The following is a 19,093-nucleotide window of genomic DNA, read 5'->3' on the forward strand; positions in this document are numbered from 1 at the left end:
ACCATACTACCCTTAGTCTCACAACCCATTGTATGTTGTACATTGGGATAAAACTAGAATTGATTTAGTCAACAGTAGGATAAGGCAGTGATCATAAGAATGAGAATCTTCCTTTAGATTTATATTTTAAAAGGCAGAAAAGCATCTACTTTTTGAGTGAGGTAATGGCTGAATCTCTACTGCTAAGTAACAACAAAGGTAGTTTGTGTAATTGATAAAGACCAGGCCAGCTTGGTAAGATCTGTCTTTATCGCAGTGAAGACCATCTCCTTCATAGTGAATGGATGCCACGATTACAGATAATTGACTCATTTTCATATTACCTACAAGTCTCAGTCTAGAATAACCAGTGTTTAGAATGAATTAGAAATATTCTTGATAACAACATTCTGACCAAGAACTTCTCATGGTGTCTGAAGCAAAACGGTGAGAGGTGAGGTAGCGTGGGATGAGTGATCTGAGAGAATATTTTGTGTGTGAGTTCTGAATCGCCTGCAGTCTCTGGAAGTGCTTGCATATGTGGATTTATACAGTGACTCACATCTAAGTGTAAAAGATGAAAAGATAAACTGTATGAGAATAATTGAGGTGATATTTTATTGAATAAGAGAAGGAAGCACTTTAAAATGCTGTAAGTTATAATGTTGTCTTTCCCTGCATATTTTGTGTTTTTCCATCTACTGTTCTGGTTTAATGCTAGTGTATGCACTTAAAAATTAAAGAATTCCTTTTTCTACTGTAGCTGGAATTATCACTCTATGTATATATAATCAGAACTTAATTGCAGTAGAGAGTATCTTTCTTACCAAAAGTATCATGGAATAATTCTATCTCTGTTTATTTCACCAGAATGCAGAAATTTCAGTATTCGAAGTGAACATCCGTTTCGTTGGTGGACTACTTTCAGCTTACTATCTTTCAGGAGAAGAGGTAAGATATTTTCACGTGGTTTATTTCAAATATCATCATCTTCATAGAAAGCTAACTTTAAGATTAGCAAACTGTTTTATTTATCAGAATTAAACTGATTTAGACCTTTGAAAATATGACATACAGTAAAGACCTGTCCAATGGCTTTTACTGCTTCTATTACTGTTAATTTGTACTACAGTTTTTAAGCTTTTACTCTGTGTGTTAATGTTTTTCCTCAGTTGAAACCATTCTAAGTACGTTCCTACCGGGCTTTGCATTGAAGCCCACTGTTGAAGCCTCTGTGCCACTATGCTGTGGAAGTGGTGGATTTGGCACATCAGGTATCTGCTTCACAAATCATTTAGGAGCTTGTCTTTTAGCTCATCTAAATTACACCTCTGACAAAGCTGTTGGCTTTCCTGAAGCTGGAAGTATTGACTCTCATGGAAAAGACATATTAAGAAAGAGAAGATAACTGTATGCTTATGTATATTTACATGTGAATGTCTTTAAAGCATTAATATCCCATTCATTTCTATTGTCTTCTTAATAATTAGTTTTATAGGTCTTTGACAACACTTGTCACGGTTTGTAGAAAAGATAAAGAAGCACTTTTTGTTTAATAAATGCAATTATTTCTGTAACAGGTTTAGTGAAGGCTGCACTAAGTAACAGGGACTATAAAATTTTAGAAATTTAGTTTGGCACTTAACAAATCTTTAACCTTACTAACGTAATTTTTTGCTCCCCGTCTGTGGATTATACTAGTGTTTTACTGCAGGATTAACACAAGTTAAAACTCTTTATCCATAAGTTGAATCTACCTTGGGATTTCATTAAATCCAAATCAGAGTCAAACAATTGCAGAAGTCGGAAGGGATCTTGAGAGATCATTGAGTCTAATGCCCCTGCTAAAGTAGCTCCCTAAAAAGAATAAATTGTTAGCAGTAACTCCACAAAAGCCTAAAGATGTATAATTTTCAGCCATCTGCAAAATTCTCACATATTAGGCAAAGATGTATTTTGAACCTGTTACATTAAATAATATTAAGTTTTAATAAAAAACAATATATACTCCTTAAAATTTAAGGCAGTGATAAAGTTATCTTAGCAGCTAGTATTGGGTTATGTAATTAAGACAAAGAAGTTATGAGGAAACAGTTATTTTGCTGACAGTGCTGCCTAAAAAAAATGTACTATTTGTTTCTCATGATCCTGTTCTGAATGATGACACTAAAAACACACTGATATTTTAAAATATCCAACTGTTTATATTTTAGCTTTTAAAATTTTCTGAGAAAAAACTTGCACTTAGACTCATTTCAAATTCACTCTTAATGAAAATAAATAAATTGAGAGGCGGCTAGTAGCTGACTTCTTCACCTTTACTCAACATTGTTTTACTTAATGTTACTTCTCTGGCTCTTGAAGGAAATCACTTGTTCTTGTACAATAACTTGGCAGACAGAAATAAGCATAACTAAGGATGCTTTCAGAACTGAAGGTTCTTCCAAGTCAAAAGATTCTGTGATTCTATGAAGTAAGCTTTTTCTAAAGACACGCTGATTAAAAAACAAACAAACAAACAAAAACATTTGCTTAGATTAGTCAAAGCAAGGACTGCCAAGGAGTGACCAAAAGCTTCCTAGAATGTTATAATCAGCCCCCTTCCTGGAGAGCTCTAACCACAGTCTCTTTATTGTGCAGCATCTGTGATGAGATATTCTTTTCTCTCTCAGTATGAGAAACCATTTGATTGAGCAGAAGTTCAGGGATGATGTCTGACTCATGTAGACAGCAGAGGAAAGAGCTTGAGCAGCACAGTGTAAGAAGGACATAATAATATTTGCAAGGGAAGAGAAGGGCAACAAAGATGGTGGAGGGTCTGGAGGCCAAGACCTATAGGGATCAGCTGAGTTCCTCTGATTTGTTCAGCCCAGAGAAGAGGAGTCTAGTGGGAGACCTCCTGGCAACTTACAGCTTCTTCACGATGGAGCTTTTCCAGTATGTTTTAATTAACTGGTTGTGACAGAAACAGAGAATATTTCTTGGCAGACAAGAGTTGGTGAAGGACTGTGTGCAAACCTTTAAATAAAATGGCAACTGTCTGCCAAGAAATGCCTGAGCCATTTGTCATCAGTGCTGTTGAATTCATTTATATGTTGATGGTTTATATCTTGTGTCTGTTAATGTGCAATCTCACTTTCAATCAATGCATATTGTTTCTCCTAAATAACACAGTCATTGCTTCTCAACCATTCCTTCACTTTTACAGAGGTAGTTTTACTATCATCTTTGGGTCTGGATTAATAGCAGCTCTGATATTCAAATAAAACCACTGTACAAATGAAATGAAGAAGAATTTAAAATAAGTTATTTCACATAATGCATTATTAAGTGGAACATTTTGCAATGGAATGTTAGTGATACTGGATACTACTAACACCTATTCTAATAATGATTCTAGTAATTAACAAAAGCGAGACACAAAGCTGATACATATGATTAGGGACAGTCCTGAGCCCTTGCAGTTTGGGAAAGACACTGTCCAAGCCAGTGTTTTTCATTTCTCTGATAAAAAAAATCTCCTATCTGAAGCAGAATGATGTTCCTAAATAACAGTTGTCATATTGACTTAGAGAGAGTAACTCAGTGTGCTTCCTCTTGTATCTCTTAAGAATCCTCTGCCTTTATCAGATGTGGAGAGACTTCTTGATTTGCCTCTTAAGTCTAAGATACTGAAGCAATAATCAGCTGCTGCATACGGAAGAGCTGGATGCAGCTATTCTGATGAACCATGTGTGTAGTTTCCCATGTTGTTGGGTCAGCCCCTCACTGGTGCTGCTGACAGGCATAGCAAGGAATGATGTTGCCAGTCTAGTTGCTCCCACATCATTCTTTATTAAAGGAATGGAACCACTTGCATACAGGTTGTTTGGTGGATTAAACTTTCTGAGTAAAAATCTCATTTAACTATTTAAAACTCACTTATGAATATCTTAATTAGAGAAGTCTATTTTTCATTAGAAGAAGTGACAGAAATAATTATTGTTTGTACTTCTAAACTACATTCCCATGGGTAATGATCCAAAGCTGCAACATATTGTATGTTTCATAACAATTTGTAAGTCCTACTACTTAAGCAACTCCACCCTGCTCTGAAATGAATAAGGGGCATAGGAGTTTTAGATCCAGCTGATAAATTCCCATATTCCTTTGAAGCTTTTCTGTTTTCTGAATGGGATGACTAATGGTTTGTTTGGAATGTTTTTGGTGTGTTTTTTTTTAAAATTTAAAACATTTTGGATTCAGCAGCTGTTCTTCCTGCATAATATATCCTCTTTTCTGGGAGTAAAGACAGTTGTCTTCACCAGAGGAAGATAAAATAAAGTTGATATTGATCAACTCGATGTTTATATTGCCATTTCTTTCCGTGACATGAAGTAGAAATGTGACAGTATAGAGATATAGATTCTTTTGATTCAGAGCTGCTTTTGCCAGGCTGGCCACAGAAGTTGCTGACTTTATATAGTACTTAGACACTCTCCTCCATTTAACATGTAGTTTGATCAGTTCATGGAGAATATTTCAATTCCACTTATAAAACAAACAGAAAAAAACCCACCAACATATAATTCATGATTTACCAGTCTTAATAGCAGGAGGATTAAGTTTTCCACCTGTACAAAGGTATCTGTTTCTGCAAATCAGATAACATAAGTTTTAGTATAGATCCCCTGGGGATCTTATCACACCAGTATGAGAATGTACCATGTTTTATGTTCTCCTTCCTTTCACTTAACTTGACACTAATTAACAAGAGGACTTTTCCTCTTATGTCATGGAAACTTGATTTCTGACACTTTTTGAAACTTCAGGCATAGCGTGTTTCAGCTCAATCACTTCAGTGTGAATGCCACTACTCTTCACAGACTGGCAATATAACTCCCTGTTTAGTAGAAAGTAAAAGACTTCTATTGCATGTAGTTTTCTTCAGCGTTGTTTTAAGATTTGGGTTATGTTTGCTATTTCCCATCCATCTGCTGCTACTATAAGCGATGCATCAGTATGTATATCGGTATTTCAGCAGTATCACTCTTAAATGATCTTGATGATTTGTTTTTACTATGATTTTCTTTTAAATTACCATATTTTATAGAACCCTGGAGACATTCAGCTTGGAAGGGATCACAAGAGGTCATATAGTTCGATCCCAATATTGGAAGAGTGAATTAGGGTTACTTTTTTAAGAATCTCTTCAAGAGTGTTTCCTAGTGCAAACTTAAATTTTCTGTTTCAAAACTGGAGCAGTACAAAGTGAACCTTTTATTTGTAACTGGGTGTTGGAGTGTGAACAGAATGTAAAATTAAGTCAAGAGCTATTCTTTGTCTTATAACCTTTGAGTTTCTGCAAGAGGTCATCATTATAGAAACGTAGTTTATATCTGCTCTGATGAAGTACTTAACAGTCTGCACATGGGCAGAGGAGGAGTTAAAGTCACCATTATCTGTTCATACTGTCTTACTGTCTATAGTCTCCATTAGTAATTCAATCTCTTCATCACTTTAATAATAATAGACTTAATACTGTTCTCTTTCTTTGCTATCTGCATCAGAAGTAATACAGAATCCCTATGGGCTTGCATTTTGCAGATGACCCCCTATGATTTTGTCCTCTTAGACTACTCATGTTTTCCAAACTAACTGCCCTCCAGTCTTCCATTTGTCTCAAGTTCCTGCTATTAATAACCAATGACTATTGATTATAAACCCATCTCCATTTAATAGGTTCCCTATACTCTGAAAGCTTCCTCATTCCTGATATTCTTTCCCTTTTTTCCCAGTGCTACTTGCTCAGCTGCTCTGTGCAACACTGCTTCTCTTGGTAGCTGCACACCAAATGCTGCAGATGTTTCAAAGAACTGTATCAGAGATGCTCTTTTTCACTTTCATACTTAATATTCCTTCTCTCCCTGCTTCGGAGTTATGGACAGCACATACACATACCTTGACAGGGAAAGCCTATCCAAATGAAACCTTGTGGAAGTTCTGCAATCTATTCATCTGGCAAGCAATCTACTATCATCACCAACAATTTTTGAACATTATAATAAACTCACATACTGTGCTAATATAGAGTGAAAACAGTGGCAACTCACATCAGTTCAGTAAATCATTAGTTGCTGAAGTTCAGCATAAGTACATAAGAGAACCTAAGAGTACATAAGAATAACATAAGAGAAATCTCTTTGAGCTGTTTGTCATTAACATGAATACTCATAGCAGTAGCTATACCCAGGGCAGGAAGGGCAAAGTCTGGGGAGAACCCATTTTATCAGCCATATGTAAACCTCTACCAGGAGGAGAAAGAAACCAAGAGCCCTGATTTGGACCTGAAAAACATGAGTTTAGAACTAACCTGTATATTTATTCTTAATCACATTTAAGGGATTTTCTTTTCCACAACTAAAAGTACATTCTGTATTTAGAGATTGCCTTTGGAAAGAAGAAAACACCTTGGTTTGCCTAATGACAAATTTATTTGAAATGTTTTTGCATTCATTTAATGTCTTTAGAAATAAGTAAACAAACATTTTATTGCTCATTAAATTCACCAATTTAAACAAATAATTCCTGCCCACTTACAGACTTCCATAGCTGGATGCCAAAGGTAGTAAACTATTAAATGAGAGAATGGATGATAATGAGAGCTAAGTAATATCTGATTGTAACAGCTGGTGTCACTGACATGAGCACCTGAGCTATATTATTAAATAGAACTGACAGGGACCTGGTTTGTTTGTTTTGAGGATTTGGCTCTCAACCAATTCCTGTAGTTCCACTTGTTTACAGTTCTGCAGAACAGTTGGAGAGGGGCATGTCTGTGAGTAGTAGTAGCGTAGCTGCTTTCCTTTTGAGCAGCAGTTCTAGATAGATACAGAATAGGAATTGCTTGTGTGGTATGCTATTAACAGTCTGTCCAGAGACCATGTATCTGCAAAGAAATTTGCAGATGTTTGTCTTTCATTTATTTCAGTATTCAGTTCTGTCATTTTGCAGCACCAAGTGCAGTTTAATAAAAAAAAAAACAAAAACTGAGTAAAAGAAGAGTAAAATCATATTGTCTGAAGAGTTAGGAGGATTGTCCTGCTCTGAAAATTTAATAGAAAATTTACAACACGTGGTTAAATACAGTACTTCTGGCTCTGTGGAGGTAGTTGTGAGCAATATTAGCATTGTTGCAAATATGCTATCTTTATCTAAAGAATAATGTCTTTACATAAGCTTACAGCCAAAAATCTAACATTCTGCAAATGAAAGCAACATCAAAGTATCTCAGCTGATGCCAACAGGGGCAAAAAAGGGCATTAGCTCTCCCTCCTTTAATCTAGGCTACATAAGAAATATGGAAAATTTAATTCTCTCTGTGAATGTACTATAAAAGTTCAGTTAGATGGCTCAAGAGTAATAAGGAATAAATTGTATTGAATCATAGAACTGATTTCATCCCTCCAGCCCCAGAAAAAAAAAAAAAATACTGTGCATCTTCATTTTCCTTTGGACATGCATTAACTTCATTTCTTCATCGCTGTATTTCTGAATGCTTAGCTATTGTTGTTATTACATATTTTTCTTACTATTAATACTAATATGATTAGCTAAGATCCCACTTTGTGTTCTGCTTCCGTAGACTGACTCTGATCTGGAGGTTACTTGTCATTAAGTTTGGAGTTAAGTAGAACTCCTCTCCTTATTAGCTTGGAGAAGACAAAAGTATAACTAGCAGATTTATCTGGTTTTCATTCTATAGGACAACTCTAAGGAGTTCCATCAGATGTCCAAATCTGGCTTTCTCAATTAATCCTTCCACTTTTGTTTCTTTTTCTGAAAAGTTAAATTACTTAAATAAAAGAAATTGAAGTAAATCGTAAAATTGAAAAATGTTCCTCAAAAAAAAAAAAAAAAAAAAAAAAAAAAAGCATCAGTCTTATTTACAGCCTCAGTCTTTTTACATGAATTCATGGGATTTTGACCGTGGAATACAGTTATACGCTGGAGAGGTATTCTGAGAAAAGTTGCTTCCTTCTTTTGTCTGGCAATGTTGTATGCGAAGAGTACTTCTGAAAACTGCAACTATACTGGGGAAAAACTACTGTTATACTTTCTATTGTTGCTGAACTTTAAGAAAAGAAATGGTTCTTTGCAGTAGAAGACTTACATTTACCATAGGATGTCATGGCATTTGTTCGGAGATGCTGGGAAGATGTTCTAGTACACACCACACTCAAGGAAGAGGTTAAATGTTATCACATTGAAGGGATGGAATGCCTCTGCTATGAGGAGAGGCTGAGAGAGCTGGGGCTGTTCTGCCTGGAGAAGGGAAGGCTCCACAGTGACCTGATAGCAGCCTTTTAGTATCTAAAGGGGAGCTACAGGACAGAACAGGATGGACTCTTTAGCAGTCTGTAATGATAGAACAAGGGGAAATGTTTTAAAGTCTGAAGACAGTGGATTTAATCTGAGAAGAAAAACAAAAGAAAAAAAAAGAAAAAAGGATCTTTTACAGTGAGGGTGGTGAGGCACTGGAACAGGTTGCCCAAAGATGTAGTTGATGACCCATCCTTGGCGACTTTCAAGGTAAGACTGGATCATGCCTAAGACAACCTGATGTAGCTGTGTTATGTCCCTGTTCATTGTCGAGGAGTTGGACTAGATGACCTTTAAAGGTCCCTTTCAACTCTAGGGATTATATGAAATTGGCTACCGGAATGATCAGATTAGAGATTCATTATGAAATACCACATTCTCTGCCACTTGCAAGTCCTGGGGCTTCAAGTTAACAGAAGATCATTGAGAAAATTGAATTCCTCACATCAGAAGCAGACATTATTGCTATTTTTGCATGTTCTTTATGTCTCCAACAAGATGTACAGATAGTGGCATCTTTGCTACAGAAGATGGATATACTTTTAGCCTCCTTTGGATTTAGCAATACATCTTGCCCAGAAGATCAAATCTGAAACAGATACAAGCAAGGCTTGCTGGCTTTAAATTAGCATGAACACTTGGGATCAATTTATGGAAAGTGCTAATTGGCCTGGCTTTGGGCTTTTTGTTTGGTTGTTTTTTTTGTCAGGATCGCTCTTTTCAAATAACTGAAATCTGAAACATTTGTAAGGAAAACTAAGGAGGGGGGTTTTACTTTTAGAAGCTGCAGGAATCCACATGCTATTTGTGTGCCATGTGTTCGTGAAAAAAGGTAACAGTTGATTAATGTCGATAAATTTTGTGGTTGATAAATGAGCCGGTTCCTGTCTCTTCTATGCCAGAAGCTTTTCTCTGCCATACACAGACAGTATTTGCACCCAATGTGCAAATGATTGAGTAGGAACTTGGAAAAGACGTTCACATGAAAAATCCTGATCCACTTCCAGTACAATTGATGCCAGAAAGGAATGTCAGTATTTGGCAGGTGATCATCCCTAAAAGGGGCTATTGTGATTCCTTAAATCACTAAAAAAATAAGGCCAAATACACAGAAATGGGCAATTTGCAAACCTTTATCAAGTCAAAAACTGAGAAGAGGATGAACAAAATCACTTCAGTGAAGACTTGAAAGAATAAAGAGAGGAGTCATATTAGTGTCAGTGTTGCTTTCCTCAATGAAAAATACATAGGATATACTTAAACAGCAGATTTAAGTTCCTTAGCTCACTATTTACATTAAAAGTCTTTTGTCAATAAGTATTTTAGTTTTCCGTTTCTACAGGTGTTATCTGGTCAGTTATTATAGAATCATAGAATGGCTTGGGTTAGAAGGGACCCCAAGAATCATCAGGTTCCAACCCTCCTGCCACAAGCAGGGCCACCATCCTCCAGACCTGGAACTAGACCGGAATGTCCAATCCAACCTGGTCTTGAACACTTCCAGGTACAGAGCATCCACAACATCTCTGGCAGCCTGTTCCACTCTCTCTGTAAACAATTTTTCCCTGACCTCCAATCTAAACCTTCCCTTGAGCTTAAAACCATCCCCCCTTATTCTATCACTATCTTGGTATTGTCTTACTAATTAATTTTCTAGTATTGTATAAGATGTAAGAGACCAAAAGGTAGTTAAGATATTCTGAAAAACTTGGCTTTTATGTTTGTGTACATCTGTGATATTCTCTACTCAAACATCGGTGGCTTGTTCAGTTACCTGACTTTGATAATCTCTTCAACTAGTAATTGGTTAAGACAGTACAAAGCAGGGATTCTCAGAATTCAACTTACAACAAAAAAACCAACCACATGTATACTGACAAAACTTTGAAGTAAACAGGGAAGACCATTTCAGCAGTAGTGTAACTGAAGTGGAGTTGATCTCAGTTAACAAAAAGCAAACTTCCTTCTGGCATCATGGGCTACTTCTGTTGCATCTCGCTAATCAGATACATTGAACTACGAAATGACTCTTTAAACATTAATCTGAAGAACTGGATGCGTCTGGTTTGTTTGTTGTCTTCAGCCTCTAGGCTGTCATCTAGTTTTGTAGGCTAAACAAGATAACAACATTAGTCATTTTTGGAAGCTGGTTCACTTCGGCTAGTGCTTTAAAGTTGTGTTTTTTTCCTTTGGGGGGTATGTTGTCCTTAATTTTTGCAAGCATGGCTAGATAATTTTACAGTTCAGTGGATCTGCAGGATCATTGTGTGATAAGAAAATGCTGTGAAATTCATTCTCTTCCATTTTTCTTTAAAAATCTTTTTTTTGTTTTCTTCGAACCAACAGCTGCAGAACGAAGTCAGAAGCTCATAATGGCATTGCTTAAAGGATGCTATTTTCCCAACTTGTTCTTAAAAACACTGTTCATAGTATACAGACAATTCCAATCTTTTTCCTTTTATTATGCAAAAGCTGTGAATAACTTCTCATCAGCATTTGCAGCTTGTAGGGCATCTCTTGCAAACATCAGTCAGACAGTGCTCAGTCTTTTCTCTCCATAGTTGCTTTTATTTCTGTTTATATTCAAGAGGGATCAACAAATAATCTTACAGATTCTAGGCAAGATCAATAACTGCCGAGATCCTGTAGGCAAAATTTGCCAGATTGGTACAGGAGACTAGGGATGGTAGTCAGAACAGCTGGGCAGACTTAGTCTAATGTTAAATGCCATCAGACATTCTGATTTACTCAAAAAGTTGTTTGTTAATACAATTATTAACTGGCCCAATGATGGAAGAGCTTATTGAGATGGTGAGAATATCTTGCTCAACCAGTTCTTTTTCTATGGTCTATGACAGTTGGTGATTGAAGAAATGCATGTAGATAATTCAAAGTCATGCTTATAAGACTTTAGTTTCATAACCAGTTCCTACTTGAAAGGCGGATACGTTACTGTTATGTTTTAATTTACACACTACCAACTAGAAAAATAATCAAGTGAAACCTGCTACATATTCTTTCTAGAACTGGCCACAAGAAGTCTTCAGTCCAACAATAAAATGAAACCGTAGAGCTATGTCATGATTTGGGGTAAAAACAGAAAGAGATTATAGGACTTTTGTGCTTTTTTTTTTTCCCCCTCCTTCTTGCATCAAACGGGCTGAGGGAGGGAAAGAAACATAATAATACCTATTAATGATAATATGTGTATTACCTCAAAACTTTATAATTACTTCTTATCATCATTTCCTCCAAATATACATTGCGTTTAAAAATAATGTAATGCTTATCTTTGGAAAGACCATCTCATGGCTATTTTGTTATAGGAATGAATTCAAAGTTTAGCTGTTAGGGAAAAAAAAAACAAAGAAACAAACAAAAATGTAGGAAATTCAGAGAAACTAATTGACGTGCTCATAAATTTATTACTTACTGGCAGCACTGCTCTTCAGTCAGAGCACTCGGTTCTGATGTTTATGAATTGGGAATGTCTGCTTTCCTTCTTATATTTTAGCCACTTAGTTTTATAGCTTGTCCAGTAAGAGAAATAGTCTTAGAGTAAACAGAGAGGAATTGAATTAGTCTGCTCGATGATTTAACTTACAACATAAAAGCAGCTTCTTAAATTATCGTTCTGCTCTCTTGAAGCCATTTCTTTGGTTTACATTAAAAGAACTGCAAGAGAGTTCATGTTGCATATACTTAATTTTAAAAAATATAGAAAAAAAACTTTATCTAGGCATGTTTTGGACGTATACATTATTCATCAGACAGACCAGTGACTACTGTTCATCAGAGAAATCTCAACAATAATAACACATCGAGCTAGGAAAGCATTATTCTCCTTTTCTACTATACAAGAGAGATTTTTCTAGTTACATTACTTGTGTAAAAAATCAGAAAGATGGTGTATGGTCTTGTGGAGAAAGGAACTAAGAAGGATGTTAAATTTTAATGTTCCTCTCCCCTGAAAAACAGCATCTCAGAAATCCATAATCGATGCAACTGCTAGTGCTACAGAGCTCACCTGTCACAGAATAAAGCAAAACTGCTTGAACAGAGCTGCAAATCCAGGCTGAATTTCCTCAAATTACACATTCTCAATCCCTTTGCTTTTGATGAATTTTGGCAAAGGAATGAAAAATATGTTCTTTGGTTATAGTTGTTGTGACTGAGAGACTACTGAAAACTTGCAGCTGGAGCAAATAAACTTTTTGTTCCTCTTCCATATATCTAAAAATGAGATGGATACAGTTTGTAGCTGCTTTTCACATAGGAAGGTCGATCCAAGTTTTATGTCTGATGACATATTCCTAAGTGATCCGTGCTGTAAATCTATCAGACTAACAGTAGGCATTCTTTGTACTTGCAATCATTTTACTTTTTGAAATATTTATGATGTTTCCAGTATCTGAGGTCACAAAATTTGGAAATTCCTGTATCAGCTTTAGTTTAAGAATTAAAAGAACCTCTTTATCGTTTAAACACTGAATTGCTTTAATATACAACGTTATTTTTGAATACTCATTAAACCTGATATATGTTTAAACAATACAAGAAATACTCTAAGATTAATTTAATTTAATGTTGTGTCCATGAGCACATCCAATTAACAGTCAGTGGAATTGCCAAGGCATGAGAAGAAGGAGAGGATCTCTTTAAAAGATGTTAGAGTAAACTTTAATGCAAATGGAAGTACTTGGGCTTTTTGTGTTTAATGAAGACAAACCCTCTAATTCTATGCCCTACATCATTACTTGTTTTTAAACATCGGTATTTAGACATGTCTGTTTGGGTTCTCATCCTTTGTTCCTGGGCCCTAATCCTTTCATCTGCGTCACTGCAAGTGAATTAGTTTTATATCTTGGGGCCCCATCACTACCTCTGGAGAAACAGGACAATTCCTCTGCAGCAACTGGCACAGCCCTCTCCAGAGGGAACAAAGAAGTGTAGAAGAGCAAGTCTGTGCTACTTGGTCTGTGGGCCAACACAACACAGACACTGTCAGAAGTTTTAACCATTTTGCAGGCTGGCCTTTGAGTGATACCAGTAACTGACATACTTAAAATACTTGTGTTGATTCAGGAAGATTCCCTTTTGATAGGGGCTAGAGTAAAGAGGCAACTAAATGATGTTAGGAAAAAAATCAGTTGAAGAACGATAAAAGTAGGAATACTCAGTATCCTTTATGTGTTGTTCTATTTATGTAGCTAATAAGCATCATTTAAAATTCCATTAGCAAGTGGCACAGTCTTACAAGTATCATGGAACAGCGGCTGAAACAAACAGCTCTCATTTGCTGTTAGATAACATTAAAAAGCAAACAGAAGTTCCTTTACCTACAGAGCGATTATATATATTTTTACAGTGTCTTTTACATGTGGTCTAGGATTGTAGTTTACAGTATTTCTCTGAATCACTTAATGGTGTTGGAATTAAAAGATAAAGTCAAATGTACATTGCTGGGAATGAATCTTCAGTTAGTGCTTTATGCTACATTAAGAATGTAATTATTGAATCACTATGTAATGTTTATTAGGCTTCTCCACCCATCCCTCCCTTTCACACAGATGGTATTGCAAATCACCTCTCAGCGGTCACCTGCTTGAGAGTTTCATATGCAAAGTGTTATTCTTTGTCTAGATATGATAGCTTGCAAGATGTAAAATGAGGCAGCTATTTAAATTTGTTGTTCCAGCACTTGGGCTGGGTATACAAGATTAAATAAAAAGAAAATTAGGAAGCAGATGCTTGTGGTTTAACAGATGAACTGTGCTAAAAGATATTCCTCATTACTGGTGGATATGAGTAATTTTACTAAGGCAGCTGTTTCTTTAATTACAGAAAACACAAATCTCTAAGATGGCATCCAGATGTTTCCTGTATCGCTTCACAATATAATGAGTTTCCATTGTATATGCACTATTTCTAAATCCATTTGTATTTACTTATGACCAGTATGTTTTCAAATACATGTATCATCTAACTTAAGTATAGAAGACCTGAGCACTAAACACGTGACATATGTTGTTCTATCAGTCCGCTTGACTGCTGCTAGTCCAGTGGTTGTTCCTGGAGATGATGGTATTTGTGTCTCTCACCAGCATCCAAGTATTTGAATACCAGATTTCTGTAGGTTGCTGGGAGTTTTGTTTTGTAGGGGATCAATGAGGAGAGATGGGTCTGTAGTATGAAGCCTGTCCCAGTTATCTGGATGACAAATAGGTAAAAGTGGATATCAAACTTAGACTGGCTCTTAGGTCTGGGCTCAGTTTTCCATTTTCAGTGAGGCTGCCGACAATTTTAATTCCTGCTCACTTGCCATCTGCCCTTGGCAGAAGCATCATTTGACGGGAGGTCTGGGATTCCTGCCTCTTCAGTAATTCATTTCTATTTCTGACAAGACATAAGAATGACATCCCAAATCTCTGACAGAGATTTACTTACACCGAGCTATGTTATAATTTATTTATTTTGGGCTGTGTGGGATTTCAGAGACTTAAAAGCATGGCTTTTTCAGGTATGAGTCTTACTACTTGCTGTTTGGATCTCTGGAGCCAGCTGCCATAACACGGTTGATCTGCACATATGTTGCAAATTTAGGTCATTATTCACCTTGCAAACTACACTGTTTGAAAGTTAAGTCCACCGTGAATTTAGGGTGAGGAGTTCTCAAAGGCTTTTATACCTAAGTCATTCCTTCTATTACAGGCAATTGTTAAAGTTTAATTTATTCATCTCCACCTTTTCTTGAGTTATCACAACAAAGGTAATAGAAAATGACCAGCTCTTGAGCTCTCTAGGTGCTAATGTGTTGTAGCTTAACTTTCAATTGCGAGTATGCATAAGCTTTAAAACTGTTAACGGTATCTTGACATTGGTATTAGCAGTTACTCTAATGTAAAGTTCTTTGCAGCTGAGTAAGCAATCTTAAGTACAGGTAAGTAGCACAAAAGAAAATAACCAAATATAAATAGACCAAAGCTTTCCCTTATGATTTTTTAATTCTACTCTTATTTAGCAATTCTTTCCTTCGTTCTCGTTTTAAAGTATGTGTCAAGGATGTATATTATTGCACGTTAATATTTATTTGTTTTATACCTTGCTTACTTTCTACCAGTTTATACATTCATTAGTGACTTTCCTGAAATAAGCTTTTTGATCAAAAAGTATTTCTGTTAAAAAAAAAAATCGTGAAGTAATTACGTGTGTTAGCTACTGATGATAACTTGAGGGGTTTTGCATTCTGCTTGTTGCTATGTACATTTGGATTAAATCTGGAAATCTCTCACTAATCCAGTTACTTCCATTTGATTAATTTCTCCATAGTGCTTTCTACAGGGGAGGGACTCTTCATGGTACTGTGTGATTTCTTTGGTACAGTAATCAGATAGAAAAGAAAATTAATTTTCTTGTCATTAGTAAAACCATTAAAAAAAAAAAAAAGGTTAATTGAATACAGGGGTGGTTTGTGGGTTGTTTTTTTTTCAGAGTTGTAATCAAATTTTTGTAATAAGCATCTTTACATAGATTTGCTTCAGAAGAAGATATTAGCTTGATGTATGTTTTAGCTTTCTTTGTAGAATAACAGGTGCTTTTCATGCTCTTCTTTTGTGGAATAATATCCATGGATATCAGAGCATACTGCTTGTTAAGTGCTCTGGTCTCTAGAAGCTGGAAACCAACAGGCTTTGGAGTATCCTATACAAATCTAAACAGTTCTCTGTTATTTCCACACATCCACGTGCTGCTCTAATGTTTTGCAAGTGAGATGGAGTTGTGGCTCACTCGATTGGTTGGAATTAACCCTGAAACCACCTGTTATAGTCAAAGCGACAGGAACTGTAAAACAGATCATTGCTGCCGAGTTAATGTAAGCAATAAGATATCTTGCCAAGTTCTCATAAACATTGGGAATATCTTACAGGAAATTGTTTTTCATAATAAGTATCATATAACTTGGTATTGAAGATAGTGGGATAATTTATCTTGTGCTGTTTAAAGCACTTTGGTATCTTTGGTGGAACATAGCAATTTTTGTAGCATTTTTAATTTTTAATAATAAATGCAAAGATAGCAAAAATCCTGGATTATCTTTTAGTGAAGAAGAACAAGATCTTCTAAAAGAGTTATATGTTAGCTGATCTCTTTAAACATAAATCAACATTTGTTAGGCTGAAAGATTTCTATTTGGTGTTCTGAAGAGAAGCAAAGCAGCCTGTCCTTGTTCATTTTTCTGCTCCCGTTTCCTGCTTTTGCACTGAAATATTCATTCCCTACCCTACTGGGAAAGGCAATCAGGTACTGGAAAGCAAGCAATAAATCTTATTTAGTGGCTTGTCAGTTTTTGTCTGTAAATATAAAACAAAAAGGAAAAATGCTCAATTTGATAGAATTAGAAATTTGGAGAAAATGTCTTAGTCAATTAAAAAATAATAAATTAAGGAATAGAATTGTTTCCACTGATTGCTGTTAAAATTTAATTTCTTGTTTCACTAGAATGGAGCATACTATGCCTTTTTTAAACTACTTGTGCCTCATATGCAATTCTGAGATACTTGTTTCCTGTGTTTTCTTTTCTTCCTGATTAGCAATTTAGTGTGTGATAAGATAGTCGTAACACTTTCAAAGGAGTTTGTCCTTTTTGGGTTCCTCCAGCTAGAGAAATCTTTTTTTTTCCTTTAATCCAGGGGCAGTAACCATCCTGCATACTAAAGAAAGCCAATATTGCACTAAATAACAGTCCTTTGGCTGCACCTTTACAGACAGATATTTCCTAGTGGGAACTCTGTTATCCCTAATGAGAATTTGTGATGAACGTGAGTCTGCAGAATCGCATTGATGGTGGGATTGGGTCTTCTGACATGAGCAATGCAGTTGTGAATGTTAGACTTCTTTTAACTAAGACTTTTAAAAGATAAGGGTTGTTATTATTATTATTACTATATGCTTTGTTATAAAAGTGTATTAGAAATCTTAAAAATTAAGAATTCCTTGAGTAAGCATTTAGTATCCTAACAGTGTTATAAAGTAGTCATGTAATTCTGATTCTTCTCAGTTATCATTTTTTCCTAAATTACAGTGCTTCACTGATTCAAAGAATAATTTTCTTTATTGTAGTGTACTGTATAATCAACTTACAAATGAGTGGTTTAGTTGCTTTTTAAAGTTAACCACAGATAGGCATGGGACCTGCATGGTACAGTTCTGATTCAGAGAGAGTATTTTGTCTAAGTAAGCCTTCTTTACTGCTGGATGAACACCCGTGAGGACAGGCCAAAAAGTGTCCTCAAGTCTTTCAAGATAACCATTAAAATGGGAAAATTTGCTGTAGACTTTTACTTTATTATATATAATGTCTTCCATGCTCTGTCATTTTTGCATTTCTGTACATGCCAGTAGTGAATATCATTTCTTGCTTACCAAAAGAGGACTTAGTAAATGAAGTTCATATCAGCAACAGATATTAAGTAGTTTCTATTTGTTCACTTTTACAAACTGAAAAAATATCTAGAGCTGTACGTCTAGAAAAATTACAACTTATGTTAGTTTTTCCTGTTACTATCTTGTAAATGCTAAAGCCTCAAATCAAAAAACAACTTGGTTCATCCTCTTACCCTCAATGAAAGGGTGCAGTTTTGCTGTGTGAAGCTGCTATTTAGTGTGCTCAGTCATTCACAAAGTTTTGCTTTATTCTTCTCATTCTTGCCTATGCCATTTTACTTGATAGACAGAGATTTAGCAGTCAGTTGTTCCGCAGTGATAAATTAGCCCTAGACAGTGTCCATAGTTGACTTCTTTTTAACTTTGAAAAGAGAAGAAAAATGCTTAGGATGTATTAGTAACAACTTGTTGAAATTGTCTTGTAAACAAGAGGTACATTTTCACTTGGAGAGCTGTCCCAAGATTGTATGATGATTCAAAAATCACTTAAAATTTTTTTTCCTAGTTATTTTTTTTTATTTTTATTTTTTTCCTTTTTTCTTTGTTTCTCAGATTGTTTCCTACATTAGAAGTATTTTGGAAAAGAACAGAGTTAAAATGCCCAGCTTCACTGTGTGCTCAAAGTACTAGCAATTTCTTCAGAGCTGTGTCCTTATCATGAGTAGTTTTGATTTTCCTTGTGTTTCCTTACCACTTCATATCAGATGTGTTTATTTTTAGATAACCGTTACTTTTGACATTTTTATGGAGTAGGCAATGTTTTTAAATAAGAAATTAGGTGGCTAATTTATAGCAAAAATTGAATAGAAGAAATGTATGTGAGAGTTGGTTGAACAATTTGAAATTAAGGTACTGATGCTGTATAACAAATATTCACTTGAGAAATTAGGATGCTTTTGTTTTATTTTGCCCAGAAGCAATTAATACAATAGCATTCTTTATGAGTTTAAATATTTTGGTGATGAGAGATAATACAGCCCCTAGCAGAGCAATTATGGAGTCTTGGTCTGTTACCGTCCTTGATGCCACTGCTATGTTTGAACTTGTATGTGCCTTTTGAAGGAGTGATTACCTCTTGACTTTAAATTCAAGTCTAAAAAGAGTATGTATAGCACATAGACAATCTCCAGCTTTGGTGTCCTTTATATATGATAGAAGAGTTTCTTTCATGCTGTGCAGCCAGTAGATGCTGCTGCAGGAATTCAGGCACCTTTGTGCCCATTGCTAAGGTGGTTCATCATGACCACTCTCCTGTTAATGCCTCAGGGTTTCAGAGCAGCGATGCTAAGATAAACTGATACGTTGACCA

The 19,093-nt window shown here is 35.6% G+C and overlaps 1 protein-coding gene across 2 annotated transcripts in view; it reads left to right on the plus strand.

The window, feature by feature from the left end:
* Positions 1 to 19,093, plus strand: part of MAN1A1 (mannosidase alpha class 1A member 1) — a 129,248-nt gene that overhangs the window by 48,449 nt on the left and 61,706 nt on the right. For both annotated transcript variants that reach the window (XM_015858710.3, XM_085541762.1), the window contains exon 4: positions 850 to 930. In XM_015858710.3, the coding sequence (XP_015714196.2) occupies positions 850 to 930 (81 nt within the window). The remainder of the gene's footprint in view (positions 1 to 849; positions 931 to 19,093) is intronic.

This window comes from Coturnix japonica, chromosome 3, assembly GCF_054131305.1.
Source record: "Coturnix japonica strain WE chromosome 3, WE-NBRP24, whole genome shotgun sequence".
Taxonomy (NCBI): domain Eukaryota; kingdom Metazoa; phylum Chordata; class Aves; order Galliformes; family Phasianidae; genus Coturnix; species Coturnix japonica.